General features: G+C 49.5%; 1 protein-coding gene across 1 annotated transcript; it reads left to right on the top strand.

The window, feature by feature from the left end:
- Positions 1-1804: 1804 nt before the first annotated feature.
- YJU2 (YJU2 splicing factor homolog) lies at positions 1805-24813 on the top strand. The gene is made up of 8 exons (XM_066574451.1): positions 1805-1904; positions 2894-2994; positions 5325-5469; positions 8222-8356; positions 10199-10380; positions 14035-14155; positions 17487-17745; positions 22173-24813. The coding sequence occupies exons 1-8, from the start codon at positions 1881-1883 to the stop codon at positions 22265-22267; spliced, it is 1062 nt and encodes a 353-aa protein (XP_066430548.1). The 5' UTR covers positions 1805-1880; the 3' UTR covers positions 22268-24813.
- The last annotated feature ends 714 nt before the right edge of the window (positions 24814-25527 follow it).

Raw genomic sequence — 25527 nt, forward strand, 5'->3', positions numbered from 1 at the left:
ATAGTGTCAGTGATGATCTTGCAAGAAAAAGCAGCGCTGCGGCGCAGAATTATGATAGTGCAGCGATCGCCGCTGTGATACTACCCTTAAGAGGCCTTCACACCGGTGAGAAAGGCGCGTGGTTTGTGTGTTGTGAGACGCAGGAATATGACTTCTCTGTGAATGGGGCGACACATGAGCGATGCTCCCCCACATGGCACCGCGGTACAGGAAGCACATGGCGGCACAATATATCCAGCTGCCAGATCTCCCATCGATGCTTAGGGTGGCTGCAGCGGCGCCGGCCACACTGAAAGCAACTGGAGAGCTCCACGATTCCCCGATGCAGCTGTGACGGCCGCGGCAGAGAGGAGAGGCTGTTTTCACGTGGATGGCGAGGGTGATATGGGGTCGTGAATCAGGGTGTGACATGGCCCTCGCCGTGGGAAACTAGCATCAGGGTGAGATCTCCTCTGCAGGTGAAGGAACAAGGTGGCTCAGTGGTTCGCGCTGCGCCCTCGCAGTGCCGAGGTCCTACCTACTAATCGGGTGACGTCGGCATCAGATGTTGATGACCAGATCACAGCGCCGGCCGCTGAGCAACCATCACACGGATGAGCAGGAAGCAGTGCAGGTGGGACAAATGGGTTTCATTTCAGTTTTTAATAAAACTGGAGCCATAAAACCCGCAAGTGTGAACGAGCCGCAGCTCTGTGGCCATAAGGGTGTCCTCCGCCCGACCCTCCGCAGGGCCGCAGCTCTATGGTCATAAGGGTGTCCTCCGCACGACCCTCCGCAGGGCCGCAGCTCTGTGCCCATAAGGGTGGCCTCCGCAGCTCTGTGGCCATAAGGGTGTCCTCCGCCCGACCCTCCACAGGGCCACAGCTCTGTGGCCATAAGGGTGTCCTCCGCCCGACCCTCCGCAGGGCCGCAGCTCTATGGTCATAAGGGTGTCCTCCGCCCGACCCTTCGCAGGGCCACAGCTCTGTGGCCATAAGGGTGTCCTCCGCCCGACCCTCCGCAGGGCCACAGCTCTATGGTCATAAGGGTGTCCTCCGCCCGACCCTCCGCAGGGCCGCAGCTCTATGGCCATAAGGGTGTCCTCCGCCTGACCCTCCGCAGGGCCACAGCTCTGTGGCCATAAGGGTGTCCTCCGCCCGACCCTCCACAGGGCCACAGCTCTGTGGCCATAAGGGTGTCCTCCGCCCGACCCTCCACAGGGCCACAGCTCTGTGGCCATAAGGGTGTCCTCCGCCCGACCCTCCGCAGGGCCGCAGCTCTATGGTCATAAGGGTGTCCTCCGCCCGACCCTCCGCAGGGCCGCAGCTCTATGGCCATAAGGGTGTCCTCCGCCCGACCCTCCGCAGGGCCGCAGCTCTATGGCCATAAGGGTGTCCTCCGCCCGACCCTTCGCAGGGCCGCAGCTCTGTGGCCATAAGGGTGTCCTCCGCCCGACCCTCCGCAGGACCGCAGCTCTGTGGCCATAAGGGTGTCCTCCGCCCGACCCTCCGCAGGGCCGCAGCTCTATGGCCATAAGGGTATCCTCTGCCTGACCCTCCGCAGGGCCGCAGCTCTATGGCCATAGGGGTGTCCTCCGCAGGGCTGCCGCCCCGCACACCTTCCAGTGGCCGCTTATACATCTATTAATGGAGGGGGCCGCTGTCACACTCAGCAGCGCCGCCACAACTTTACACCCTTCTCCCAGGAACGAAGAGAGCTGTGCGCGGCTGGCGAGGCCAGGACAAGCAGACGTGTAGTCACTGAGGGGCACGTGACCCTCTCCACATCCGGCTGCCGGCTGTGACGTAAAATCGATGCGACAGAAGAGCACGTGACCTTCCCCACATCCGGCGGACGGCTGTGACGTATCATCTGTGCGACGAAGCAGCAGCGGCTGAACGATGTCGGAGCGTAAAGTATTGAATGTAAGTCTGGTGTTACTCACGGGAAGGAGGGACTATGGAGCAGCGGTGCCTCTAGGGGGACCCCACGCCACCTGCAGGGAGACAAGCGGCTGCCGCGGGGGCGGCAGAGCTCGTGCGGTCTGAGGTCTTCACCTGCGGGGTCGCCGGGGGCAGAGGGGGGCAGCGCCACCTGCGGGGTCGCCGGGGGCAGAGGCGGGCAGCGCCACCTGCGGGGTCTGCAGTCTTGTGCGCAGGAAGACAGCGGTATGTGATTGTTGATGGTCCGCACAGACTCCTCTGCAGGGCGGACTGCTGGTAGTGACCGCTGAGGCCAGCATGTCTGTCACCACACCGCCTGCCGCTGGTGACCCCGAAGAGACCTGACCCCGGTGACCCCGAAGAGACCTGACCCCGGTGACCCCCGATGTGGGAAGTAAATTTTTCCTTTAAGGAAGCTGCCAGCTTGTGGGATTGAACTAAAGCTATAAGTTCCCAGAAGGGCCGGCGGCCGCAGGATGTGGTCTGTGCCCTGATGCCCCTCCCCCGCTGTGTGCCCACCTATGATGAGGACCCACTGCTGTGTCACAAGTGTGACAATCACATCCCCCGACCCTGCGGCCCCCATCCTGCCAGATGTGGCTCTTCCAGCAGACTGCTGCCATCCTGTCTGGGCGCGTTGTAGGATGGGTCTCGGGGGGGATCGCTGGTGCATTGTAGGATGGGCCACAGGGGGCATTGCTGGCGCGTTGTGGGACGGGCGTCGGATGCATAATCCTGCCGTGTGACCTTTTAGGAGGTGTTGGTGAGATCAGCGGCCGCCCGTGAAGTACAGAAGCGTCTTCTCCACTGATGGCTGAGACCAGCATTGACTGGATGGGAAAACCCCGAGAATCCCATTCGTAGTTCTGCGCCCGTAGGGGGCATCCCCGCTGCCGCGCCGCCTTCGTCTTTTTTACGTCACTCTTCTCTTTCCGAGAGGAAAATAACAGTTTTTTTCTTTTCAACTTTAGAAATATTATCCGCCGGATTTTGATCCATCTAAGATCCCGAAATTGAAACTTCCCAAGGACCGGCAGTATGTGGTGCGCCTGATGGCGCCGTTCAACATGAGGCAAGTATGCTTGTTGCGTGTAAATCACAAGACATTAACCATTTAACTGCCTGCACAGTCACAGTAAGAAGTCTTATGCTGCCGCCGCCATGTTCCCGGGCCCTTGTGGGGGTCTGTGATCCAGCAGGTTGGGGCCCTTCATAGAGCTGCATCGCCTCTATTACTGAGTGTTCTCGGCACTCCAGACGTGGCGGCTGTAATACTTGTATTCTTCATGTTTGGACTTAAAGGGGTTTTCCAAGTTATATTAAAATGTACAGAAGGCAGGAAAGGGGTTAAATAGAAACTAGCGCTACTCCGCGCCGCTGCTCTCATCCGCGCCGCTGCTCTCATCCGCGCCGCTGCTCTGTTTGCATTGCTTGGAGCAGTAAACTGCCGTATACACATGTAATCGCTGAAGACTATCGCTGGCCTGAGCGGTAAGCAGCCGTAGATCACCAAGCTCACTGATTGGCTGCAACGGTCACATGTGTTTGCAATGGCTCAATGCCAAAGCCCTAAAAGGTGCAGTTTGGGCACATACCGCAAAAATGTGATTATTTTTATTTTCCTGGCATCCAAAGAATACTGACTAAGCCCGACTCTATGTGTGTAAATTTATGTTATAAAACTGAAATTTAGAGCACAGCTGGACTATAATGATGAGCGCTAGTAATCCCCTCTAGTGCTCTCTGGTGGCTGCTGGTTGCTAGATGGCTCCTATAACTTGTTACCGGTATTCCATCAGCAGCTTGTCCCCCGTTAGTGGGGAGAAGTCTGTCCTACATAGGGGGGCTACTAGTCCAACGTCCCCGTTCTTCTGCGGCGCACTAACTGGACAGCATGTACTATCCATCACACAGATCTATCCGGTCTTGATTCACAAGCTCAGGGTCTCTCATTACTAATGAGTCATCGCGGTACAAAATGAACCATCTGATTGCCACTTCCAGCAGTGATACAAGTGACGGACTATGGGGGTCTTAGAGGGGTTGTCGGAGATCGGGTAAGTGTTACTTGCCTGTTGAATCCTCCACTGCTGCAGCAACATCTCCCAGCCCTCCACACTCCCCAGAGCAGGGGTCCCCAACTCCAGTCCTCAGGGACCACCAACAGGGCATGTTTTCAGGATATCCTATGGTAAGAACCCCTGTGGCAATGTCTGAGGACCGACCATAATTACATCACCTGTGCGATACTGGGGACATCCTGACAACATGACCTCTTGGGGGTCTCTGAGGACTGGAGTTGGGGAACACTGCCCCAGAGGACGCAGAGGGGGCGGGCCAGCACAGGGAGTGGCTGCCATCTTTGATTCTGAGCTCCGGCACACCTCCACACCTCTCTGTTCAGCCCCTCTAAGGTGGCAGTAGCTCTGACCCCCTACCTGGCACCCTAGCCATCTGCCAAGGTAGGAAGCTCGGGGCTAAAGAGGTGGAAGGAGAGAAACCCATCACAGTGCGGGGAGCTCCATAGACATGAGGGGCTCATTCGCACCGGCGGATGCAGTTTGCCTGTGAAGTACACATCACTTTTAAACTGCATATTAACTCTGTATTTGGACCCTCTTGCGGTTTTGTGTTTTTTTTACACGCTTATTCGCTACGTTTTTGCTGTGCACAAGAAGACGTAAGAAGTGCAGAGATTCATCCTGCATTGGTGTGTGAATCCGCAGTGACTATGCGTGTATGACAAGTCTGCACTGCGTATTTATGCAATCACATTGACTTTAATTTTGGTCCCTAATACCATCCACAATGGGGTACGCTGCGATGGAACATTTTTTTCCTTCATGTGTTTGTCTGACTCCCCCGATGCAAATCAGTGCTGTTTAGGCTGTCAGTATTGCGAGCGTAAAAAAATATGCACTTAGTAAGACAATTCGCAAATATGCCTGTGTGAATGAGCCTTTACAAATGGTCCTTGGTGGAAATGAGTTGGACACCCCCGGACAACGGGGCTGTAGCTATGACATCACGAGGACAACACATGACCGCCGCAGCCAATCACTGGCTTTATCGGTAACGCTTACTTTATTTTGAATTACCCGCTGCCTTTGCCCCACTTTTACCACTTTTGGGCGACTCCTTAAAGCTGGTTCCATAACAAGGAATTTGGTGTCTTGGATTAATGATTTGCGGTATTAATATGCAGGTGACACGTTTGCAGCGACTGCGTGATGCTGTCATGTCACATGATCTATGTCGGGGGACTCTGCGGAGGAATGCGGATAGCGGTTGATGATTTTACCCATTATTAGAACAATGTACCCGATAATCTGGCAGTTCCTGAAATAATTTATGGTACTTGTAGGTTTAGTATGACTTTTAACCAAATCTTTCTTCTTATAGGTGTAAAACATGTGGGGAGTATATATATAAAGGCAAAAAATTCAATGCCAGAAAGGAAACTGTTCAAAGTGAGCAATACCTGGGGCTGCCCATCTTCCGCTTCTATATCAAATGTACAAGATGCTTAGCGGAAATCACGTTTAAGGTAAGGAAGTCCGGAAACTTGCGGGGGTCCCTGCAGGACATGGTAGATGATTGTGGGGGTCCCTGCAGGACATGGTAGATGATTGTGGGGGTCCCTGCAGGACATGGTAGATGATTGTGGGGGTCCCTGCAGGACATGGTAGATGATTGTGGGGGTCCCTGCAGGACATGGTAGATGATTGTGGGGGTCCCTGCAGGACATGGTAGATGATTGTGGGGGTCCCTGCAGGACATGGTAGATGATTGTGGGGGTCCCTGCAGGACATGGTAGATGATTGTGGGGGTCCCTGCAGGACATGGTAGATGATCGTGGGGGTCCCTGCAGGACATGGTAGATGATTGTGGGGGTCCCTGCAGGACATGGTAGATGATCGCGGGGGGTCCCTGCAGGACATGGTAGATGATCGCGGGGGGTCCCTGCAGGACATGGTAGATGATCGCGGGGGGTCCCTGCAGGACATGGTAGATGATCGCGGGGGGTCCCTGCAGGACATGGTAGATGATCGCGGGGGGTCCCTGCAGGACATGGTAGATGATCGCGGGGGGTCCCTGCAGGACATGGTAGATGATCGCGGGGGGTCCCTGCAGGACATGGTAGATGATCGCGGGGGGTCCCTGCAGGACATGGTAGATGATCGCGGGGGGTCCCTGCAGGACATGGTAGATGATCGCGGGGGGTCCCTGCAGGACATGGTAGATGATCGCGGGGGGTCCCTGCAGGACATGGTAGATGATCGCGGGGGGTCCCTGCAGGACATGGTAGATGATCGCGGGGGGTCGCTGCAGGACATGGTAGATGATCGCGGGGGGTCCCTGCAGGACATGGTAGATGATCGCGGGGGGTCCCTGCAGGACATGGTAAATGATCGCGGGGGGTCCCTGCAGGACATGGTAAATGATCGCGGGGGGTCCCTGCAGGACATGGTAAATGATCGCGGGGGGTCCCTGCAGGACATGGTAAATGATCGCGGGGGGTCCCTGCAGGACATGGTAAATGATCGCGGGGGGTCCCTGCAGGACATGGTAAATGATCGCGGGGGGTCCCTGCAGGACATGGTAAATGATCGCGGGGGGTCCCTGCAGGACATGGTAAATGATCGCGGGGGGTCCCTGGAAGACATGGTAAATGATCGCGGGGGTCCCTGGAAGACATGGTAAATGATCGCGGGGGGTCCCTGCAGGACATGGTAAATGATCGCGGGGGGTCCCTGCAGGACATGGTAAATGATCGCGGGGGGTCCCTGCAGGACATGGTAGATGATCGTGGGGGTCCCTGCAGGACATGGTAGATGATTGTGGGGGTCCCTGCAGGACATGGTAGATGATCGCGGGGGGTCCCTGCAGGACATGGTAGATGATCGCGGGGGGTCCCTGCAGGACATGGTAGATGATCGCGGGGGGTCCCTGCAGGACATGGTAGATGATCGCGGGGGGTCCCTGCAGGACATGGTAGATGATCGCGGGGGGTCCCTGCAGGACATGGTAGATGATCGCGGGGGGTCCCTGCAGGACATGGTAGATGATCGCGGGGGGTCCCTGCAGGACATGGTAGATGATCGCGGGGGGTCCCTGCAGGACATGGTAGATGATCGCGGGGGGTCCCTGCAGGACATGGTAGATGATCGCGGGGGGTCCCTGCAGGACATGGTAGATGATCGCGGGGGGTCCCTGCAGGACATGGTAGATGATCGCGGGGGGTCGCTGCAGGACATGGTAGATGATCGCGGGGGGTCCCTGCAGGACATGGTAGATGATCGCGGGGGGTCCCTGCAGGACATGGTAAATGATCGCGGGGGGTCCCTGCAGGACATGGTAAATGATCGCGGGGGGTCCCTGCAGGACATGGTAAATGATCGCGGGGGGTCCCTGCAGGACATGGTAAATGATCGCGGGGGGTCCCTGCAGGACATGGTAAATGATCGCGGGGGGTCCCTGCAGGACATGGTAAATGATCGCGGGGGGTCCCTGCAGGACATGGTAAATGATCGCGGGGGGTCCCTGCAGGACATGGTAAATGATCGCGGGGGGTCCCTGCAGGACATGGTAAATGATCGCGGGGGGTCCCTGCAGGACATGGTAAATGATCGCGGGGGGTCCCTGCAGGACATGGTAAATGATCGCGGGGGGTCCCTGCAGGACATGGTAAATGATCGCGGGGGGTCCCTGGAAGACATGGTAAATGATCGCGGGGGTCCCTGGAAGACATGGTAAATGATCGCGGGGGGTCCCTGCAGGACATGGTAAATGATCGCGGGGGGTCCCTGCAGGACATGGTAAATGATCGCGGGGGGTCCCTGCAGGACATGGTAGATGATCGCGGGGGGTCCCTGCAGGACATGGTAGATGATCGCGGGGGGTCCCTGCAGGACATGGTAGATGATCGCGGGGGGTCCCTGCAGGACATGGTAGATGATCGCGGGGGGTCCCTGCAGGACATGGTAGATGATCGCGGGGGGTCCCTGCAGGACATGGTAGATGATCGCGGGGGGTCCCTGCAGGACATGGTAGATGATCGCGGGGGGTCCCTGCAGGACATGGTAGATGATCGCGGGGGGTCCCTGCAGGACATGGTAGATGATCGCGGGGGGTCCCTGCAGGACATGGTAGATGATCGCGGGGGGTCCCTGTAGGACATGGTAGATGATCGCGGGGGGTCCCTGCAGGATATGGTAAATGTCCGGGTCTGATTAGGGATGGAGTCGTCCGTGTATTCACTGCTGCATATAACTGTTTGATCACTTGTCATCCACCAGACAGATCCAGAAAATACAGATTATGCCATGGAACACGGAGCCACGCGGAACTTCCAGGCAGAAAAACTCATCGAGGAGGAAGAGAAGCGGTTTCAGAAAGAACGTGAAGATGAGGAGCTGAATAATCCCATGAAGGTACTAATATAGTAAAGACGTCTTATCAGTAGTCGGGACAGACGAGTGGCGGCCGCGCTCAGCCTCAGCCATCTGACATTGACTGCAGCCCAGACACTAAATATTCATCCATTTGGTGATGAGTCAGCAGTTACTATGTGACCACGAATATCAATGGAAGCAGCAGCCAAAGTGAGACCGACAGGTAGGTGTACAGCGACGAGCAGCGGCCTGGTTACATGGCTGATCGCCGCTTGTTTTATGCCTGCAGAAACTGAAGAATGAGCTAATTATCAGTCAGCTGCTGCCGGCATTTACACTCAATGACTATAAAGTTACTAAGAGAATGGCGCCGCCGTGGGAGGAAGTCACTGCGGCGCGCCATATTATAGCCAGAGGTGGGGGCTTCTTTACACATTTATAGAAATCTGGTAATTTATACAATAAAAAGGTGCTTATTACTTTTTTTTTTTTAATCAGTAGTACATGTAAATATATAACAATGTCTTATGGGGGGAGTGTGGCATCTTCCTTACAGCCTCTCAGGGGGGTCTTGCTTCTTCTGGGTGTCGGGTGGTCCCACATCATGATGGCTATTGCACGATCAGGAGCAATGGCTGTAGTTCCTGCAGCAGCTGCAGTCTGGTGGCTGAGATCAGCAAACCTCTGATCTGGTGTTTAGCCGTTTGTTTGCCATGACCGCAGAATACAAGAGGTGAGACCAAAGACGGGACCCTTGTATGAGTATGGGCAGACCTCGAAGGGTCCCAGCGCTGACTCAGTGTGGCCTCCTAGGGCATTTCCAGGTAGCTCCTTACTATTAGTACATGGGCTAATGAACTGGTGAGTAGATAAACATAGTTTATGAAAACACCACAAACCCTCAGCTGCCGGGCCCCGGAGTGTGGACCCGCCGACACATGAGACATACGGACAGGCCGTGCGTTTCCAGCTTGCCAAGCCACATGTCGGTATCAATAAAACCTCTCGCAGGCAGTGAGAAAACCACTTGTGTGTTGCAAACACGTACCTTGTACGTCATGGGGCTATTCCTGCCTGACCACCGCCTTCATCACAATTCACACGCAACATACATGACACAATCCCAATAGAATTTCTTGTTTAGAAATGGTTGACCATTAGCGCCTTACACTGGTCTGCTTCTGCAGGGGGGCGTCCACCATTAAAAAAGCCTTTGCTATATAAGCACTGTGTATTTTCGGGTAATGCATACACCAAGCTGGGTCACGGAGTGGGGTTTGTTCTACATCCTAGCTCCAGCTTATTGGCGTTCAGTACGGGGAAGTATTTAGACACCATTGCATGATTTTATGAAATTGTAAGTCCTTGTCTGCAACATAATTCCTATTTCTTTGTACAGAAGTATCAAAACACTTAGCAAAGTTTTCTCTTTTTTTCACTAATCTAATTTATATCAAATATGCATATTGGGTGGAAATGACCTTCAAAGACCTTTTTTTTTTTTTTTGCTACCCTTTTCAAGCTGGTAGAAAAACACCTTGAATACCAATTATTTTTTGGTGCCTTTTTAGGTCACTACTTCACAACATACATTTATATTTATTAGTCCTTTATTTTGTCTCTTTCGAGACGCTTATGGGAAAATGCCTGAGGAACAAACAAACCTCCACACCCCAGAAAACGCTTCATTTGGGAAAAAAAAACACCAAAAGTGATGAAAAAATTTAGAACACATTTCGTAGTTAACATTTTTTTTTTTTTTTGCAAAAAATGTCCCACAAGCGTCGGCGTTCACTAAAACCCGGTTTCACGCCATAGAGTAGTATTCTATAGTCGGCCTGTATCATTAACTTGTTAACAGTTGTACCTAATGTGTTTCAGGTTCTTGAAAACAGAACAAAGGACTCTAAAATGGAAATGGATATCTTGGAGAATTTGCAAGAATTGAAAGAGCTGAACCAGCGTCAGGCCAATGTGGACTTTGAGTCTATGTTGGGTGTCTACAGAGAGACTGAAGAAGAAATGAAGAGGAGGGAGAAAGAGGAAGATGAGAAGCAGATCAGGTAGCTGACAGTACGGTGATGGCGGTCTTTGTATGGTGCTTTTTGACCTTTTAGGACTTATTATAAAACCGAGCGTGTCTCACACGGAGGAGATCCGCAGCTCTAGAAGCCCATAGGGATGAATTAGCATCCGTCGGGCAACTTAATGCATGCGGATGTTAGATATCTATTTCTCCCAGCATGCAGGTCGAAATTCGGAGCATGCTCCATTTTTCTGTGGATCCCAAGGGGCGGCTTGCATTGAAGTCAATGGAAGCCATCCCTGCTGTGGCACACCCGCAGCTCTCATTGTGACTGTGCCGCAGATCCGCGGGAGAGCAGGAGATTAAAAAAAATAAAAATTCAGCATGAGCGCATCCGCCAGGCAGAAGAGAAGATCCGGCCGCGACGGAGGAGAGCCCCGCAGCGTCCAGACAGGTGAGTAAATATCATTTGGGGCCTCATGGCTGCGAGGACGGGTGGAAGCCACTGCGGGATTGCACCGTGAGCACCCGTGGACATGAGGCCTTAGTACGGTGGTTGACATAGAAGACTATTTATTAGAAATTGTAGCAGCGCCTCTCTGCCATTGATTGATTGGTCGTTAGAAACTTGGTTAAAATGATTTCCCTTCCTTAATTTTTATACCTTTTTGCCTGCCTTGTCTGACTGTTTCTTAGTAAGCCTACTACGATCCTTGTATTAGCAGGGTGGGGCACCTAGATTTAGGCTGCCTTCTCTACCGGCCCCTAAGCATTATGGAGGGATGGTAGCACCAAACGTATTACTATTGTTTTGCTTCTCATCTCGTAATGCTGGATGGACGTAGCCCTGAGTAATGCAGCAGCGTCGGTCCCACCTATACTCTACAGGCAGTGGTTTTCTGGGCAGAACTTCCGTTTATGTTATTAATGCACTCCTTTTCGAGTCATTGGGAACTGCTTTTATTTGCTGAGTTTAACCCCTTAACGCAGGTTCAGGGTTTGTATGGAGGGGGATTGGGAGCCAATCCTGCTTTATACAGTGTGGGTGCCGGCTGTTGCAGGCAAGTGCCGGCTGTAAGTAACAGCTGCGATCAGCACTCCTGCTGATTGTGTCTGTTAACCCTTTAAATTCTGCTGTTCTGAAAGTGGCATTAAAATCCATTTCCCATATTTGTAAAAAAAAAAAAAAAAAAAAAACTTAAAAAAACCCCCCTAAAACATATTTGGTATGTCATTTTTTTCTGCCGTGTGCGCGCCGTAGAAACAACCCCACCCCACCAAAGATGGCGGAGTTGCGCTTTTTGCCGTTTGACTCCACTCAGAATTTTTTAAAAAGTTTTTCAGTATATTATGATACTCTACATTGTACCATTGAAAAATACAACTCGTCCCGCAAAAACCAACAAGCGGCTCTCGGACAGCGATGTTGATGGATAAATAAGAGTTAGGATTTTTTTTTTCAATTTGGAGGAAATAAGATTAAAAATAAGAAAAGCGCCGCGACGAGCGCAATGTTTGCTGTAGTGTTTGGGGCTTTTTTTTTTCCCCTTTAAAAAAAAAAAAATCCTTACTATTTCCGACTAACCACTGGGCCGAACAAGTCTAACACCTCCTGTTCTGTAGAGAGAACTTTTCAGCAGTCATCATAGGCACAATTAAAGGCGACGCCTGCAGTGGGTACGGAACGTCGGCAGACCCTTTAACTTTTTTTTACATTTTGTTATGTTGTGGCCTTGTGCAAGTTTAAAGGAAAAAAAGTCAGTTTTTCCCCCATCACTCTGCATTCAGTACCCCATCAGGACAAAGTGAGTGCAGAATTTTAGGAATATCTGTAAGTTATTTTTTTAAATGAAAAGCTAAATTTTTGCATTGACCGCATTCAGACCCTGGTATGACACTTAAAATTTGGATCTGGGGACTCCCAGTGCTCTTAATAATCTTTTTGATGCTTCTACACCTTCACCGGAGTCACCTGTAGGAAGTTCAGTTGATTGGACATAGCTTTAAAAGGTTGTTCCTGGCCCCTCCCCCTCCTCTACACATATAAGGTCTCACCGCTCACAATGCATATCCAAGTCAATACCAAGTCATGAGGAGGACAGAACTGCCTGTAGAGCTCAGAGACAGGATTGTGTGGAGGCGCAGATATGGAGAAGGTGACAAATACATTTCTGCTGCCCTGAAAGTTCCCAAGAGCCCAGCGGCCCATAATGCTTACATGGAAGAAGTTTGGAACAACCAGGACTCTTCCTAGAGCCGCCCCCCCCAAACTAAGTCATCGGGGAATAAGGGTCTTGGTAAAAGAGGACATCAATAACCCAACGGTCCAAAGATCCTGTGTGCAGATGTGAGAAATGTCCTGAAGGTCAACCATCACTGCAGCCTCCACCAATCTGGGCTTTCAGTAAGAGACATAAAAGCCAACCGACCCTCAGACTGTGAGAAACAAGATTCTCTGCTCTCATGGAAGCAAGATTGAACTTTTGGCCTTAGTTCCAAGTGTTCTGTCTGTTGGGGGCAGCATCATGTTGTAGAGGTGTTCTTCAGCGTCTCGGACAGGGAGACTGGCCGGGGTTGATGGACAGATGAATGAAGCAAAGTACAGAGATATTCTTAATGAAAACCTGATCCAGAGGCCAAGGAACCTCAGTACTGGGCAGAAGGGTCCGCTTCCAACAAGACAATGTCCCTAAGTAAAAACTAGATTTTTTTTTTTTTTTCCAATTTGCACAAGGCCACAACATAACGAAATATAAAAAAGTGAAAGGATCTGAAGACATTCCGGACCCACTGTAGATGTAGATGGCACAGGATCCACCATTCACAATTGGTGGTCAGCGGTGTCTATCTACTCCCTGCACATTGACCTCTTCACGGAGATCATGCCTGGAATCACTCCCATAGAAGTCAATGAGTCTTAAGATACCATTACACGGGGCGATTGGTGCTCGAATAATCGCTGGAAACAGGTGATGGTGGTTCGGTGTACAGGCGGCCACGAACGGCACTGAACGAGCTCTCCGGCCGCGCTCCACCCCCATTCTCTGAACAGCTATTGCTTCTGTCTGACAGCACAGATAGTCTGTGGGACGTCTGTCGGGCACAGTGGTCCTGTGTAAAGTGGCACCTATGTCTGTGGTCCACGAGGCAGCCGTACAGAACAGGATGTCTCCGCCTATCATTAGTGACCTGAGTGAAAACAACAAGTTACCACGTAGGATCTTTTAAAGTATACATAATGACCTGGAAAATGAGAAGAAAAAATAAAAATATCTTTAAGATAAAAATGTATTTAAACAATAGGTCATTGTCTGAAGCCACATTCCCTTTAATAGGGTATACTAGACCCCTGTTAGGTAGGCCACTACTTATACCCTCTGACTTGGCGATGTCCTTCTCTCTGGTCCTGTCCTAGAGGAGTTGGTCAGTAACTCGGATTCTCACGTTTCTGCGCGACATTTAGGTTTTTCAGTCCTGAAGGATTTCTTTTAGGACTTTTAGATGAAATTGTAGAATACTTCTAGATCTTCTGTAGCCTTAATTTCTGTTCCGTTGTGTTTCGGGCGTATGTCAGCAGTTTCTCCATTTTTTAGGAGTTACATCTTGGACGTTTTAGATGAACACACGGTGACTCTGGGCTGTTTGGTCGTGTTGTATGAATAAAGCCTTTATATGTCCTCTTTATCTGTAGGGAAATGTTGGCTGAAGCTCAAAAGAGGCGATTAGTGGCGGACTCCGACTCTGAGGAAGAAATTGTCTCTGATGTATCCAAGCCGGCCTGGGACGAGAAACCAACTGATGTCCTGACCAAGGTGACTAGAAGTTATTATAATACGTTTTAGATATGTGAGAGCATTAAGATAAAGGGATTGAAGTATAAGCCCTAGCTGCAGTAAAAAAACCATTGCATCACCTAATAGGCGCTGTCATCTCCAGCGTGTCTTCTCCACTGAAGCTTTCCGACACTCGTCTTCAGTCTTCTGCCAGCCCTTCCTGGATTGGAGGATCAAAATCCCCTCCTCCAGGAAGGGCCGGCTGTGATTAGCTGAACCACGGCACTCATGAACCAATCACAGCCATTCATTGAATGACCAAAAAAGTGCATTTCTGGCGTTCTTTCTTTTTTTTCGGACCACGTTCACTGTGCAGGGTAAATAATGTGTTACTTTAATAGATTGGACTTTTACAGACGCAGCGATGCCAAACACATTTTTGGTTTATTATTTAGATTTTTTTTTTTTTTTTTTTTTTATTGCAAGGGTTTTTTTAAAAAACTTTTATAACTTTTTTTTAAAATAATTAGTAAAACTTTTTGTTCTTATTTTTACACTTTCTTTTAGTCCTCCTAAAGGACCACAACCAGCGATGCTTTGATCACTCCTGCAGTATGACGTAATGCCATAGCATTACATCATACTGCATTCTGACAGGCAGTCTCCCAAAACCACCCTGGGGCCTTTTTAGAAAGCCTCCGGCTGCCATGACGCCTGCACGGCTCCCCCGATCTCACCGCTTGGGAGCTGAACGGGCCCCCCAAACATCGTTCAGGAGATTTAAATGCCGCTGTCCGAATGGACAGCAGCATTTAAAGGGTTAATAGCTGCGATTGGCCGATCGCAGCTATAGTCTGCGGGTGTCAGCTGTAATAAATGCCCGCGCTGTATGGAGATAAATAGCGGCGCGCTCTCCCTCTATACACGTCCTGCAACGTCACTAAGGGGTTAAGTATTGGCAATCCGCTTTAATAGAGCTGTTAATCAGATTATGCGCACCGATCAGTTGGGATTTACATCGGGCAGAGTATGAATATTAGCCAACCTTTACTAATCTTACATTGAACATTTCTAATTCGGGATTGATTGCTCGTATTGAGGTGAAGCTCCTGACTTGGTGGGGGGGAGATACTTGTTGCTTTTCCTTAGATGGGTGTAAGTTCTGTATCGCTCCCTGCAGCTCGGGGCTAATGCTCACCTACCTACATCATTTCCTCCCACTAGGGGCAGACACAAGGGCTGCCCTCGTCTCCAGCCCTGTTTGCCATTTCAACCACTTGGGCTCCAGATCCGTAGGTCCACATCGGTAATTGGGTTCAAGTTGGGGATTCCTGAGGAGCTATGGCACGATATGCTGACGACTCTTCTGTTCTTACAAGATCCAGAGTCCTCTTTGACTCCAGTACTTCCTATTTTTGATACATTTGGTTAATTGGGATAAGACCTGCCTGTTATCAGTTGGTCCGTCTGCAGCCTCCCCGCTCCCTTGTGTTGGGTTGATGGGGTGACTTATTTCGGGATAGTCGTACGCTGATCTGTTGATCACTCTTACAAGGATAACCTCGCTGCTTTGTTGGGCTGGAGACCCGCTGGGCTTCCCCTTCATTGACCCTAGTAGGCCGTGTCAATCTGATTAAGACAGAGCTACTCCCCAGATTTCTATACGTAGTCCATAATTCTCCAATCTTGGTCTAGAAGCACTTTTTTACCGCTCTCCACAGTATGGGAAGGATTATTTTGTGGAGAGACTCTGTCCCAAGAATTCAATTAGAAATTCTCTGTATGCCCATGGGGGGAGGGGGACTGGCGCTTCCCCACCCCTACTGTTATTACCTGGCTAGCCAGTTAGTGTATGCGGGATGGTGGCGGTCTTCCTCAGATGGTAACCTAGTGGTGGACCCTGACTGGAGTCCATACTCATGAGGGTCACCTTTACAAATCTGCCGTCTTGCACTCTGGTACCAGATGAGCCGACTAAATGGACCCCCATACTTCCTTGCGGTGCAGTCCATATCTCTGGCACCTGTAACGTTTTCCAGACTCCATGTTCTGGCGACAGGATGCGGTTACTACCCTCGGATATTGTGGTAGGAGACTTCTGTACTTGCTCACAATTACTCTTGAACCTCCCCAGTAGCTGATTTTTTCGATATCTTCAATGCGGTTATGCCATTAGAGCAGTGTGGCAGTTTTACCATCCCCCTCACCCGGACTCTGTTGGAGGGACTGACTCAGATGGCCAATTTTCGGAGACCACTCTAACTTTTATAGGCATTTGACACAAAGTTTTGCCCCTTTGGAAATGGGAGCTTGATCTACTAGAACTGGACTCGGATGCTCGGAGAGATTTTGCTGTTCAGCTCTGGTCCTCCTCTGGTTTAGCGCTAGGGAGCAACTAATACAAGTTACACTTCTACATAGGATCTATTGCACTCCTTCTTGATTATATACTCTGGGTTTGTCCCCAGTGGGGATTTTCCAAGATCCTTAATGGGTGTGGGTACGGTCATGCACACGTTCTGCGGGACTTCTGGCGTGATGTCCTGGAGTTCATGGAGTCCCAACTGGGAGCGCCACCCATCTTGCACCCTAAGGCGTGCCTCTCTGACCTTGTTGGAGGTGTTCCAGTTAATTCAGCAGCTCCGACTATACAATTGATGATCTTTTGTTACTAAAAATAAGTAATATTGCTTAATTGGAAACCTGCTAAGTAGCCGACCAGAGCGGCCTGGATGCGCGGAATAAGCATTGTTGTATCTACGTATAAAATGAAATACCGTATAGTCCGGCGTATAAGACGACCCCCAACTGTCAGCTTATACGCCGGGAATGCGGTGTAAAAAAAAAAAGCAGTACTCGCCTCTCCCGGCGTTCTGCGGCGCTGCTGCAGGCTGTCGCTCCCTCCTGGTCCCCGACAGAGCATTGCTTTCTGCATGTGGGGCTTGAAATCCCCGCCTCCAGAAAGCTAATGCTGTGATTGGCTAACACACGCGGCGTCAGCCAATCACAGCCATTCAGTGTTGAAATTCTCCTTTTTTTTTACGTTCTTTTCCAATTGCTGTTCTTTGAATTTGCACATTTATCTTTGGTTTTTTTTTCTTGTACTGCAGAAATAGACCAATAAACGTGTCTTTTAAAAGGTACTGCCTTCGGCGTGTGAACAGGATTGTACTCTAATGTAAAGACTGAAGGGGCCGCCGCGGACCCCTCAATCCGCTGTTCAGTGGAGGACCCCAACAGCGGAGCCCCACGGATCAGCTATTGATGGCCTGTCCGGAGGATAATCCCTCCTAATGGCGGCTCTTATGTGCCGTGGAGGTTATATGTTTCCATTTGGTGTTATATGACACATTTGTGCTTTCTACTCTAGATCTCCCATCCCAGCAAGAAGCACTGCGGTGAAAAGGCAGATGATGATGGCGGCAGATCTAAGAGCTGTAATCTACTTTCCCAACTTGTAAGAAGGAAAAAAGGTCCTGAAACTAAAGTGACTTCCGTGGCCGGCGTCAGCCAAGATCCCGTGAGGACTTCAAGGAACCCGGACTCCGATCAAGGAAAGAAGCCTTTGTCCAAGCAGGCCGATGCCCCTTATGGCACAGATAGGGGGGGTCGCTGGGACTCTACCACAGGTAAGGGGGGCATCACACTGAACATATAGCATGTCCTCCGCTGTAAGGACAGCCGGTCAAGGGGATTCTGGGCTCAGAAAATGCAGTGTTTTGCTGCTTGAAGTGTAAGATAAAGTATATTGGACAATGTCACCGCTTGTGGGTTAAGATCTTGTAATCCTTCAGTAGGAACCTTCATCATTTACTCCCAGGACACACAAGTCATGTCAGGAATTCAACATCATGGAAACCACAAGAAGTTGATGAAGTGTTTAAAAAACTGCATAACTTTTTAAATTGAACTGGATGAATCGTCTCCATTCTCTGGATGCCGGCCGCCCGTTGGCTGCCGCCTGTTGGCTGCCGCCCGTTGGCTGCCGCAGACGTCTCCTTCACATCTGTCACTTAGACTGGGGTTACTTTCTGTTGCTTTATGGAACTTTTTGAATGGTTTTGATGGATTCTCCTACTAGGATCTGTCCAATTTTTGGATTACTTTTCACTTCTTTTAGGGTGTATTCAGAAAGTATACTTGAGGCGTGGTTTATACGGCACTGCGGAAACGGCGTGAGCTTTTATAGCGGTTTTCGATGCGGTTGTGGTTTTCGCTAAACCACATCGATATCCATGTCAAATCAAGATAAATCCATTGGCATTTTTCCGGTGGGAGGTGAAGGCACCCCGAGGTCTTGTTCACACGGACGGCTTCAGATTTATATAACTTTTATACTGACAGAACTCGCAGCCATTAAAGTCAACGTGTTACGTCACATGTCCGTTCCCACCCCTCCCCCACAGACCAGTGATGCCTCTAAGGGGGAAAACAATCGCAGCATGTCCTATTGGGGTACGGCTCACAGGGTGCGTTTAAGAAAAAAAAAAAAGTACTTGCAGGGCGTGGAAGCGCGTTCCTTTGTACGTTAATTCGAAAACCGGTGTAAAGTGCGCGGCCTCTGCAGTGTAATGAGCTGACCAACATCACGCTCACCTACCTGTTCAGTAAGTATCTTTATTAGAAACTTTGTGCAATGCAACCTTTACAGCAGACCTAAATACATTACTTTGGTGTGTCCAATGTAATGGCAAATATACAAAACATTGGTAGCCAGTCGTTTGGGTGGTTAAGTCACCTCTACGCAGGTCACCCATGTTACTGCATTACCAACCAGGCGAAATAAACCGGCCCATGGGAACTGAGTAGAAAGGAAAGACCAATAACATGTAACCATACTTCCAGAAGCTAATGAATAGCAAGGGCACCCTGTAAGGTCAAAAGAATACGGAGGAGGGGGGGGAGGGAGGGGAAACAAGGAAAATCGGGGGGGGGGGGAGGGGGGAGAAAGAAGGCTAGTATGGAAGGAACGTATAGAAGAAAGGAAGAAATGCCTCAGTCCAGTATCAACCACAATACCCTTCACCTAACCATGATTAGGTAAGGCCCCGTCCGCTAGCCACTGCTCGAACCCTGCACAGTTGTGGAATGTCATCCAAGCCTCCCAAGTATTTATCATCCTCTCTGGCCCTCAGCTCCTCCATCCGGCCTATTTCATCCATAGCCGTTGCCCAATTCAATCTTGTCGGGGAACTCTGAGATCTCCAGAGTCGAGGGATTACTACACTCTCCTATCTAAATAAGGCCTAAAGCCCCATTTACACGATACGACTGTTGGTCACACGATGTCCGACACTCGTACTCGCAGCGGGGCGGCTGCAGGAGATTTCTTGCTTCACTCTCCCCTCTCCATTCACTTAACATAGCGGCCGTTCAGTACTGACCGGTGGCTGTTTATACTGAGCGATCAGGATGTTATGCAGCTTAACCGATGAGCGATGAGTGTAAATATCAGCCGATCAGTCCTAAACGGCCGCTGCGTTAAGGGAATGAAGAGGGGCGAAAGAGGAGAGAAATCTCCTGCAGCCGCCCCGCTGTGAGCCAGCGATACTCCTGTGCAGCAGCATGTGCGCCAGTACATATGGGCACAAGTGTTGGGCATCGTTTGCCCAACATTCGTCCCATGTTAATGGGGCTTTAGTCTACAGATCATGTAGCGAGAGTTACAAAAGTGCTTCTATAATAAGTTACGGGTGAGTTTGGATGCAGGGATTAAACTTGCTGTGCTAAGTGTACTGTGAATCACAAGCGGGCTGCATGGGTTGGAGCGTTGTTGAAATTGACGGCAAATGTGCAACATAATTGGCATGTTGGGGATTTGCAAATCTACAGCAGAAAAGTCTCAGAACTCTCTGGGGACCTTTATAAAGGCTTTTATGGCAGCATTCTGACAAAGTTGTACAAGTCCTACTTGCATAAAAGATTGAGGACTTGTTAGCTTTTTTTTTGTGCCGACCTCGACACTTTTCTGCAAAGTAGGTGGGGCTTTGCCAGGGGGCGTGACTTTCCCAATCTGCCAGATTTATGTAGAATTTATGGCAGAATATGCAGGGATATACAGTAGGTCAGGCCTGGCGCACGGAGGTGCCGCTACTCACATGTACTGTTCTTTGTAGTGGATTTTGTTCAATCCACACTAAATTTTGTAGCAAGTCTGTCACATCTACAGCCCGAGGCCCACTCACACAGCAGGATTCTGCTATATACTGCAATAGAACGTCCGCCTTCTAGACCCGCTCCTGGGTGTGACTTACAAATACTGATGCCAAATACTGCCATGTGTAAGTGGAATGTGGGCAGTCGTGTACGCAGTACCTCCCTGCAATGCGTGGGAGCTGCCCATACAGTCTGCGGTAAGTGGTACAGCCCTTTCCACATAGATCGGAGGAGTGATGATGTATACAGGCTTATCCAGCTGTATACCATTACTGTCCAGCCGTATCTAGGCATTTGAAAAAGGACATGTGCAAACAAAAAATGGCCATATACCTACTAATATGTAACACATGCTATCCTGTGCCCCTCCTGATAGCAGTTTGCTTGTCTGCATGCTGAGGGATATGGGGCATTACCTGCACCCCGTGTTACATAATAGTAAGTATATGGCCATTGTTTTGTGTTTTTATCTAGGACTTTAGCATCAGTTCCAAAACCCCTGCTGCCCCTGTGCCAGTGTACATGGAGTTCACTAGGATCGGTGCCCTCACTACCAGTCCAGGCCGCTGCAATATGGGGGGTGCAGTTGGCTTGCTGCTCTGTCTGTACTGATAGCAGTGCTGAGAATCGTCTGATCTGCGGGGATTCCGAGCGGTGAACCCCCACCCATCATCTAGCTACACTGAAAGACACATGACCATCCAGTTCAGCCTTTTAAGCCACCCCTCTGCCCCCCAATGTTGATCCACAGAAAGGTAAAAAACAAAACAATGAGGTAGAAGCCAATTTTCATCATTTAAGGGGAAAAAATTCCTTCCCGACTCCAATCTGTCAATTGGAATAATCCGCAGATCACCGACCCTCCTGAGTAATCAGTGATATAACATGTAATATTGTATTACTCAAGAAGGGCGTCCAGGACCCTCTTATACTCTTTTATCGATTTCACTATCCCCATGTCCTTAGGTAGAGAGAGTTCCATAGTCTCACTGCTCTTACAGTAAAGAACCCCATTCTAGGTCCGTGCAGAAACCTTTCTTCTAGATGTAGAAGGCGCCCCCTTGTTACAGTCCTGGGTATAATAGATGATGGGAGAGATCTCTGTACTGACCCTGATATATCTATACATAGTTATTAGAGCGCCCCCTTGTTACAGACCTGGGTATAATAGATGATGGGAGAGATCTCTATACTGTCCCCTGATATATCTATACATAGTTATTAGAGCTCCCCCTTGTTACAGTCCTGGGTATAATAGATGATGGGAGAGATCTCTGTACTGTCCCCTGATATATCTATACATAGTTATTAGAGCGCCCCCTTGTTACAGTCCTGGGTATAATAGATGATGAGAGAGATCTCTGTACTGTCCCCTGATATATCCATACATGGTTATTAGAGCGCCCCCTTGTTATAGTACTGGGTATAATAGATGATGGGAGAGATCTCTGTACTGTCCCCTCATATATTATACATAGTTATTGGAGCGCCCCCTTGTTATAGTCCTGGGTATAATAGATGATGAGAGAGATCTCTGTACTGACCCCTGATATATTATACATAGTTAATAGAGCGCCCCCTTGTTACAGTCCTGGGTATAATAGATGATGGGAGAGATCTCTGTACTGACCCCTGATATATCTATACATAGTTATTAGAGCGCCCCCTTGTTATAGTCCTGGGTATAATAGATGATGGGAGAGAGCTCTGTACTGACCCCTGATATATCTGTACATAGTTATTAGAGCGCCCCCTTGTTACAGTGCCTCATTTTTTTTGTTTAGTCTTCCTCTGGATCAACATTGCCAGATCACAGTGATGGCTGCTTGGGCTTCTCCTGATGTACAATGGAATATTCTGTTGCCATATAGTGTTTTAATGATCTGTTGTTCTTCTGCAGGAAACGCCCATCACACCCAAATTGCTACTTCAAATTCAGGAGCAACTTCCTTGTCTTTGTTGGGTGCGTATTCTGACAGCGATGACACCGAGTAGAGAAGACCAAGAAATACCAGGAACGAGTCGGACAAGATAAATGAACCCCAAGGCCACATGCTGTATACCTGTTTATCAACTGTAACCATGCGGCTTACTGACCGGCAACAGTGCACATATAGCTGTAATATAGACCTCCAGTGATACCAGACCATGATGCCAAGGTGACCCACCCATCTGAGTACACTGCAGAGACTTCACGCTCTTCGGGATCCCTATAGAGGTCCACTTACTCAGATGTTATGGGGGCCGCAGTCAGTCCAAATGCTTCAGCTGGCTGGAGTGTAAAGTTCTCTGTCTCTCGTGTGGATGGCCGTGCACAAGGTCCAGTTGTAGACCTGCTGTCCCGTTAGTTTTGGAGCCGACAGTAATGGGTTAAGGCCCTCTAATAACTCATGGGACGCTCCGGGCCGTAGCATGCCACCCATGGCTCCAGCACCCAATCCCATCGCACTCTTGTTTTTGTGCAGGTTTCCATAAGTCTACCTGTGAGGTTGTAATGAGTTATTGGTAAACTGTCTTTATACGTGAGGTTTCTTTTGGATTTTGCTATCTTCTGCTTTAACCCTTTCCAATCCGATTTTCCCCGCCACCCGCACGCTCCCCAGCGCTGATTTATTTTGGGTGGGACAGCGCTTTGTGGATTCCTTGGAATTACTCCACAGAAATACATAAAAACGACCCTTCATGATGATCTTATTAGCAATTGTTTGAAAATGACACACAAGTTATGAGTGTTTTGGGAAGATCATTTGTAATAATCCTGTAAATATTCGTATATTACATACATTTATATAATAAGACAATGTTTATTTCCTGTCTGTCATACAGAGATAGAGGCATCCTATAACTGTATACAATGTGCATAGCCGTGTTTCTAACGCTATGCAGGACCTCTCTTCGATGTCAGAGGCTGTTCTGCATATATATTACACTATAGAGGAGCGCTGTCCTGCATCGTGTAAAGACCCTTTTACACGGGCTGACAGTCTTTCAAACGACTGTACGAGCGCTGACGTCACCGCTGATGTCATCAGCGCTCATGCAGTGCATTTAAACTGAAAGACTTGCCGCTGGATCGTGGGCTTCTCTCTCGGCGCTTCACCTCCTATAGGAGGATTTACACAGGACGAGAAGCCAGCGAGCCAATGAGGTTTTTAAAGCTGACTGAAAAGTCTTTTCACTGTTTTGGACTATAAAACGTAACTTTTAATAATACCGTTAAAATTAAAACACCGACTCACAAACAAACATCTTATATTAATGAGGATTAGAAAACCATCGAGCATTTCTCACTTATTTCTGTGAGTGATCTGATCGGGATTCATGTGGACAAGTTTTTCATCCACTTTAGTAGGTGGCTGTAGAGTTGTGTTTGGTGTCACTATGACTTATCAAAAAATAGTTTATCCTGTTCGGCACCCCCGGAGGCGGAGGGGCGCGTCAACTTGGTCAATCTAAAGATAAATTGGTCCTGGGCTGACGCGTTTCACTCACAAAAGGAGCTCTGCAGGGACCCAGCTATTCCTCTAGTAATAGCATATAGGTGATTGTGCAACACCGCCATATATCTTATACCAGTAAGAGGTAATAGAAGATATTCATGCAAGAGGTGAGATTGTAATAAGGAATGAATACTACATCCTCCGCTCTATACAGAATACACAGTAGTTTTAATAATCTGACCCGTCTCCTGCTTTCTGTTCTCTAAATACGCCTCTTGTTGGTAAGTATGGTAAAGAATTACATCAAGGAAATGGTGGAGCAACTAACCAACAGCCTTGATGGTAGGCTGCTGGTATCAATGAGCTGTTTCCAGTGCGGGCTCTTATATAGGGATTACTTTGACCCTCCTTTCAGGGGTGTGTATTAGGATGAACCAAAAGGCACATATATGCCTCCGAGGGAACAACCCTCAGATCCACAGCACTGAACAGGTGGCCATGGTAACCAGGGAAAGCCATATAGAGCAGTGTTTGAATGCAGTACGACCATCTATCGTATGATCAGCCATATAACTGACCTCATATAGTGCATTCTGCCCTATTCCACTGTACGATCACTCTTCCCATACACCGCCACAAGGAGAAGAAGCTTCACTCCATCCATATGCATATCTCCGCCCTCAAGTCATATTCCACCTTCCCGGGGGCGCAGCTAAGATGTCGTCATCCGATGGTGTCTGCTGCGTTCCACCATCTGGAGCGCAGCGTCCGATGAGCTAAGCGCATCACCCCATCTGAGCATGCGCCTTAGCATATTCATCTGTATCAGCTTGGGGTGTAGTAGCCGATGGTCCGCAGCGAACAGCGTTATGATATAATGACGGTGAGATGTCAGTACTCACATCGGTATCCCAGGGTCTGACGCATGCGCACAGAGTAAGGCTGCGCATCATAATCCCCAACACTGTGCCTGCGTGGTATGTTAGAGGACATGCGTTATAGGCTAAATGGGCGGTGGTAATGCATACAGACTATTGTACTATTATATGACTGTCAGCCTGGATCTCAGGTCAGTGCTCAATAAAGAGATTCTATCGTTCACCATGTGCTTGTCGTTATTTAGTACCACTTTGTCATATTCAGACCATGTATATACAGGTATATAGCGCGATGTCTTATAGCTAGTCTTCGTTCATTAGTACAGTGGACGTTCGATGAGTCTCTTAGTTTATTACAAAACACTCAGTACATGCTACACGACCCACAATTATGTTGATACAGGTATTAAATAAAGCAATTTAATGACAGATTCTCGTTAAGTCCGGTGGATGGACAGAGTTGAACCTACAGATCCAACCGGCCTCCTTCTGATGGAGTCTTTTATCAATATTCCCCCTGCGACCGTATATACGGATAGATTCAATATCTTGGAATTTTAATTGGCTTAGATCCCCTGGGTGTTTCTCCCACATATGGTTAGCAATGGGGGTATTACCTCTCCTTCTCACATTCCCCACATGTGCTAGAATACGGCTACGTAGTTGCTGCGAAGCCTTGCCAATTAAGGGCAAGTGCAGGTTGCTACGTGTATCACATTTGCACTCCTACAATTGATGAACTCGGGATTAGTATAGGTGGTAAGTAGAGATGAGCGAGCATACTCGATAAGGCAAACTACTCGAGCGAGTAGTGCCTTATTCGAGTACCTGCCCGCTCGTCTCTAAAGATTCGGCTGCCGGTGACAGGTGAGTTGCGGGGGGGGGGGGGGGGGGGGGAGAGGGAGAGATCTCCCCTCTGTTCCTCCCCGCTCTCCCC

This window comes from Eleutherodactylus coqui, chromosome 7, assembly GCF_035609145.1.
Source record: "Eleutherodactylus coqui strain aEleCoq1 chromosome 7, aEleCoq1.hap1, whole genome shotgun sequence".
Classification (NCBI taxonomy): Eukaryota; Metazoa; Chordata; class Amphibia; order Anura; family Eleutherodactylidae; genus Eleutherodactylus; species Eleutherodactylus coqui.

What these genes read in the sequence shown, in the direction of transcription:
- YJU2 (XM_066574451.1), top strand. Translation starts at nt 1,881, where the DNA reads ATGTCGGAGCGTAAAGTATTGAAT. An exon ending in ATGGCGCCGTTCAACATGAG is followed by an intron (nt 2,995 to 5,324) that starts GCAAGTATGCTT and finishes TTCTTCTTATAG; the next exon opens with GTGTAAAACATGTGGGGAGT. An exon ending in TAGCGGAAATCACGTTTAAG is followed by an intron (nt 5,470 to 8,221) that starts GTAAGGAAGTCC and finishes GTCATCCACCAG; the next exon opens with ACAGATCCAGAAAATACAGA.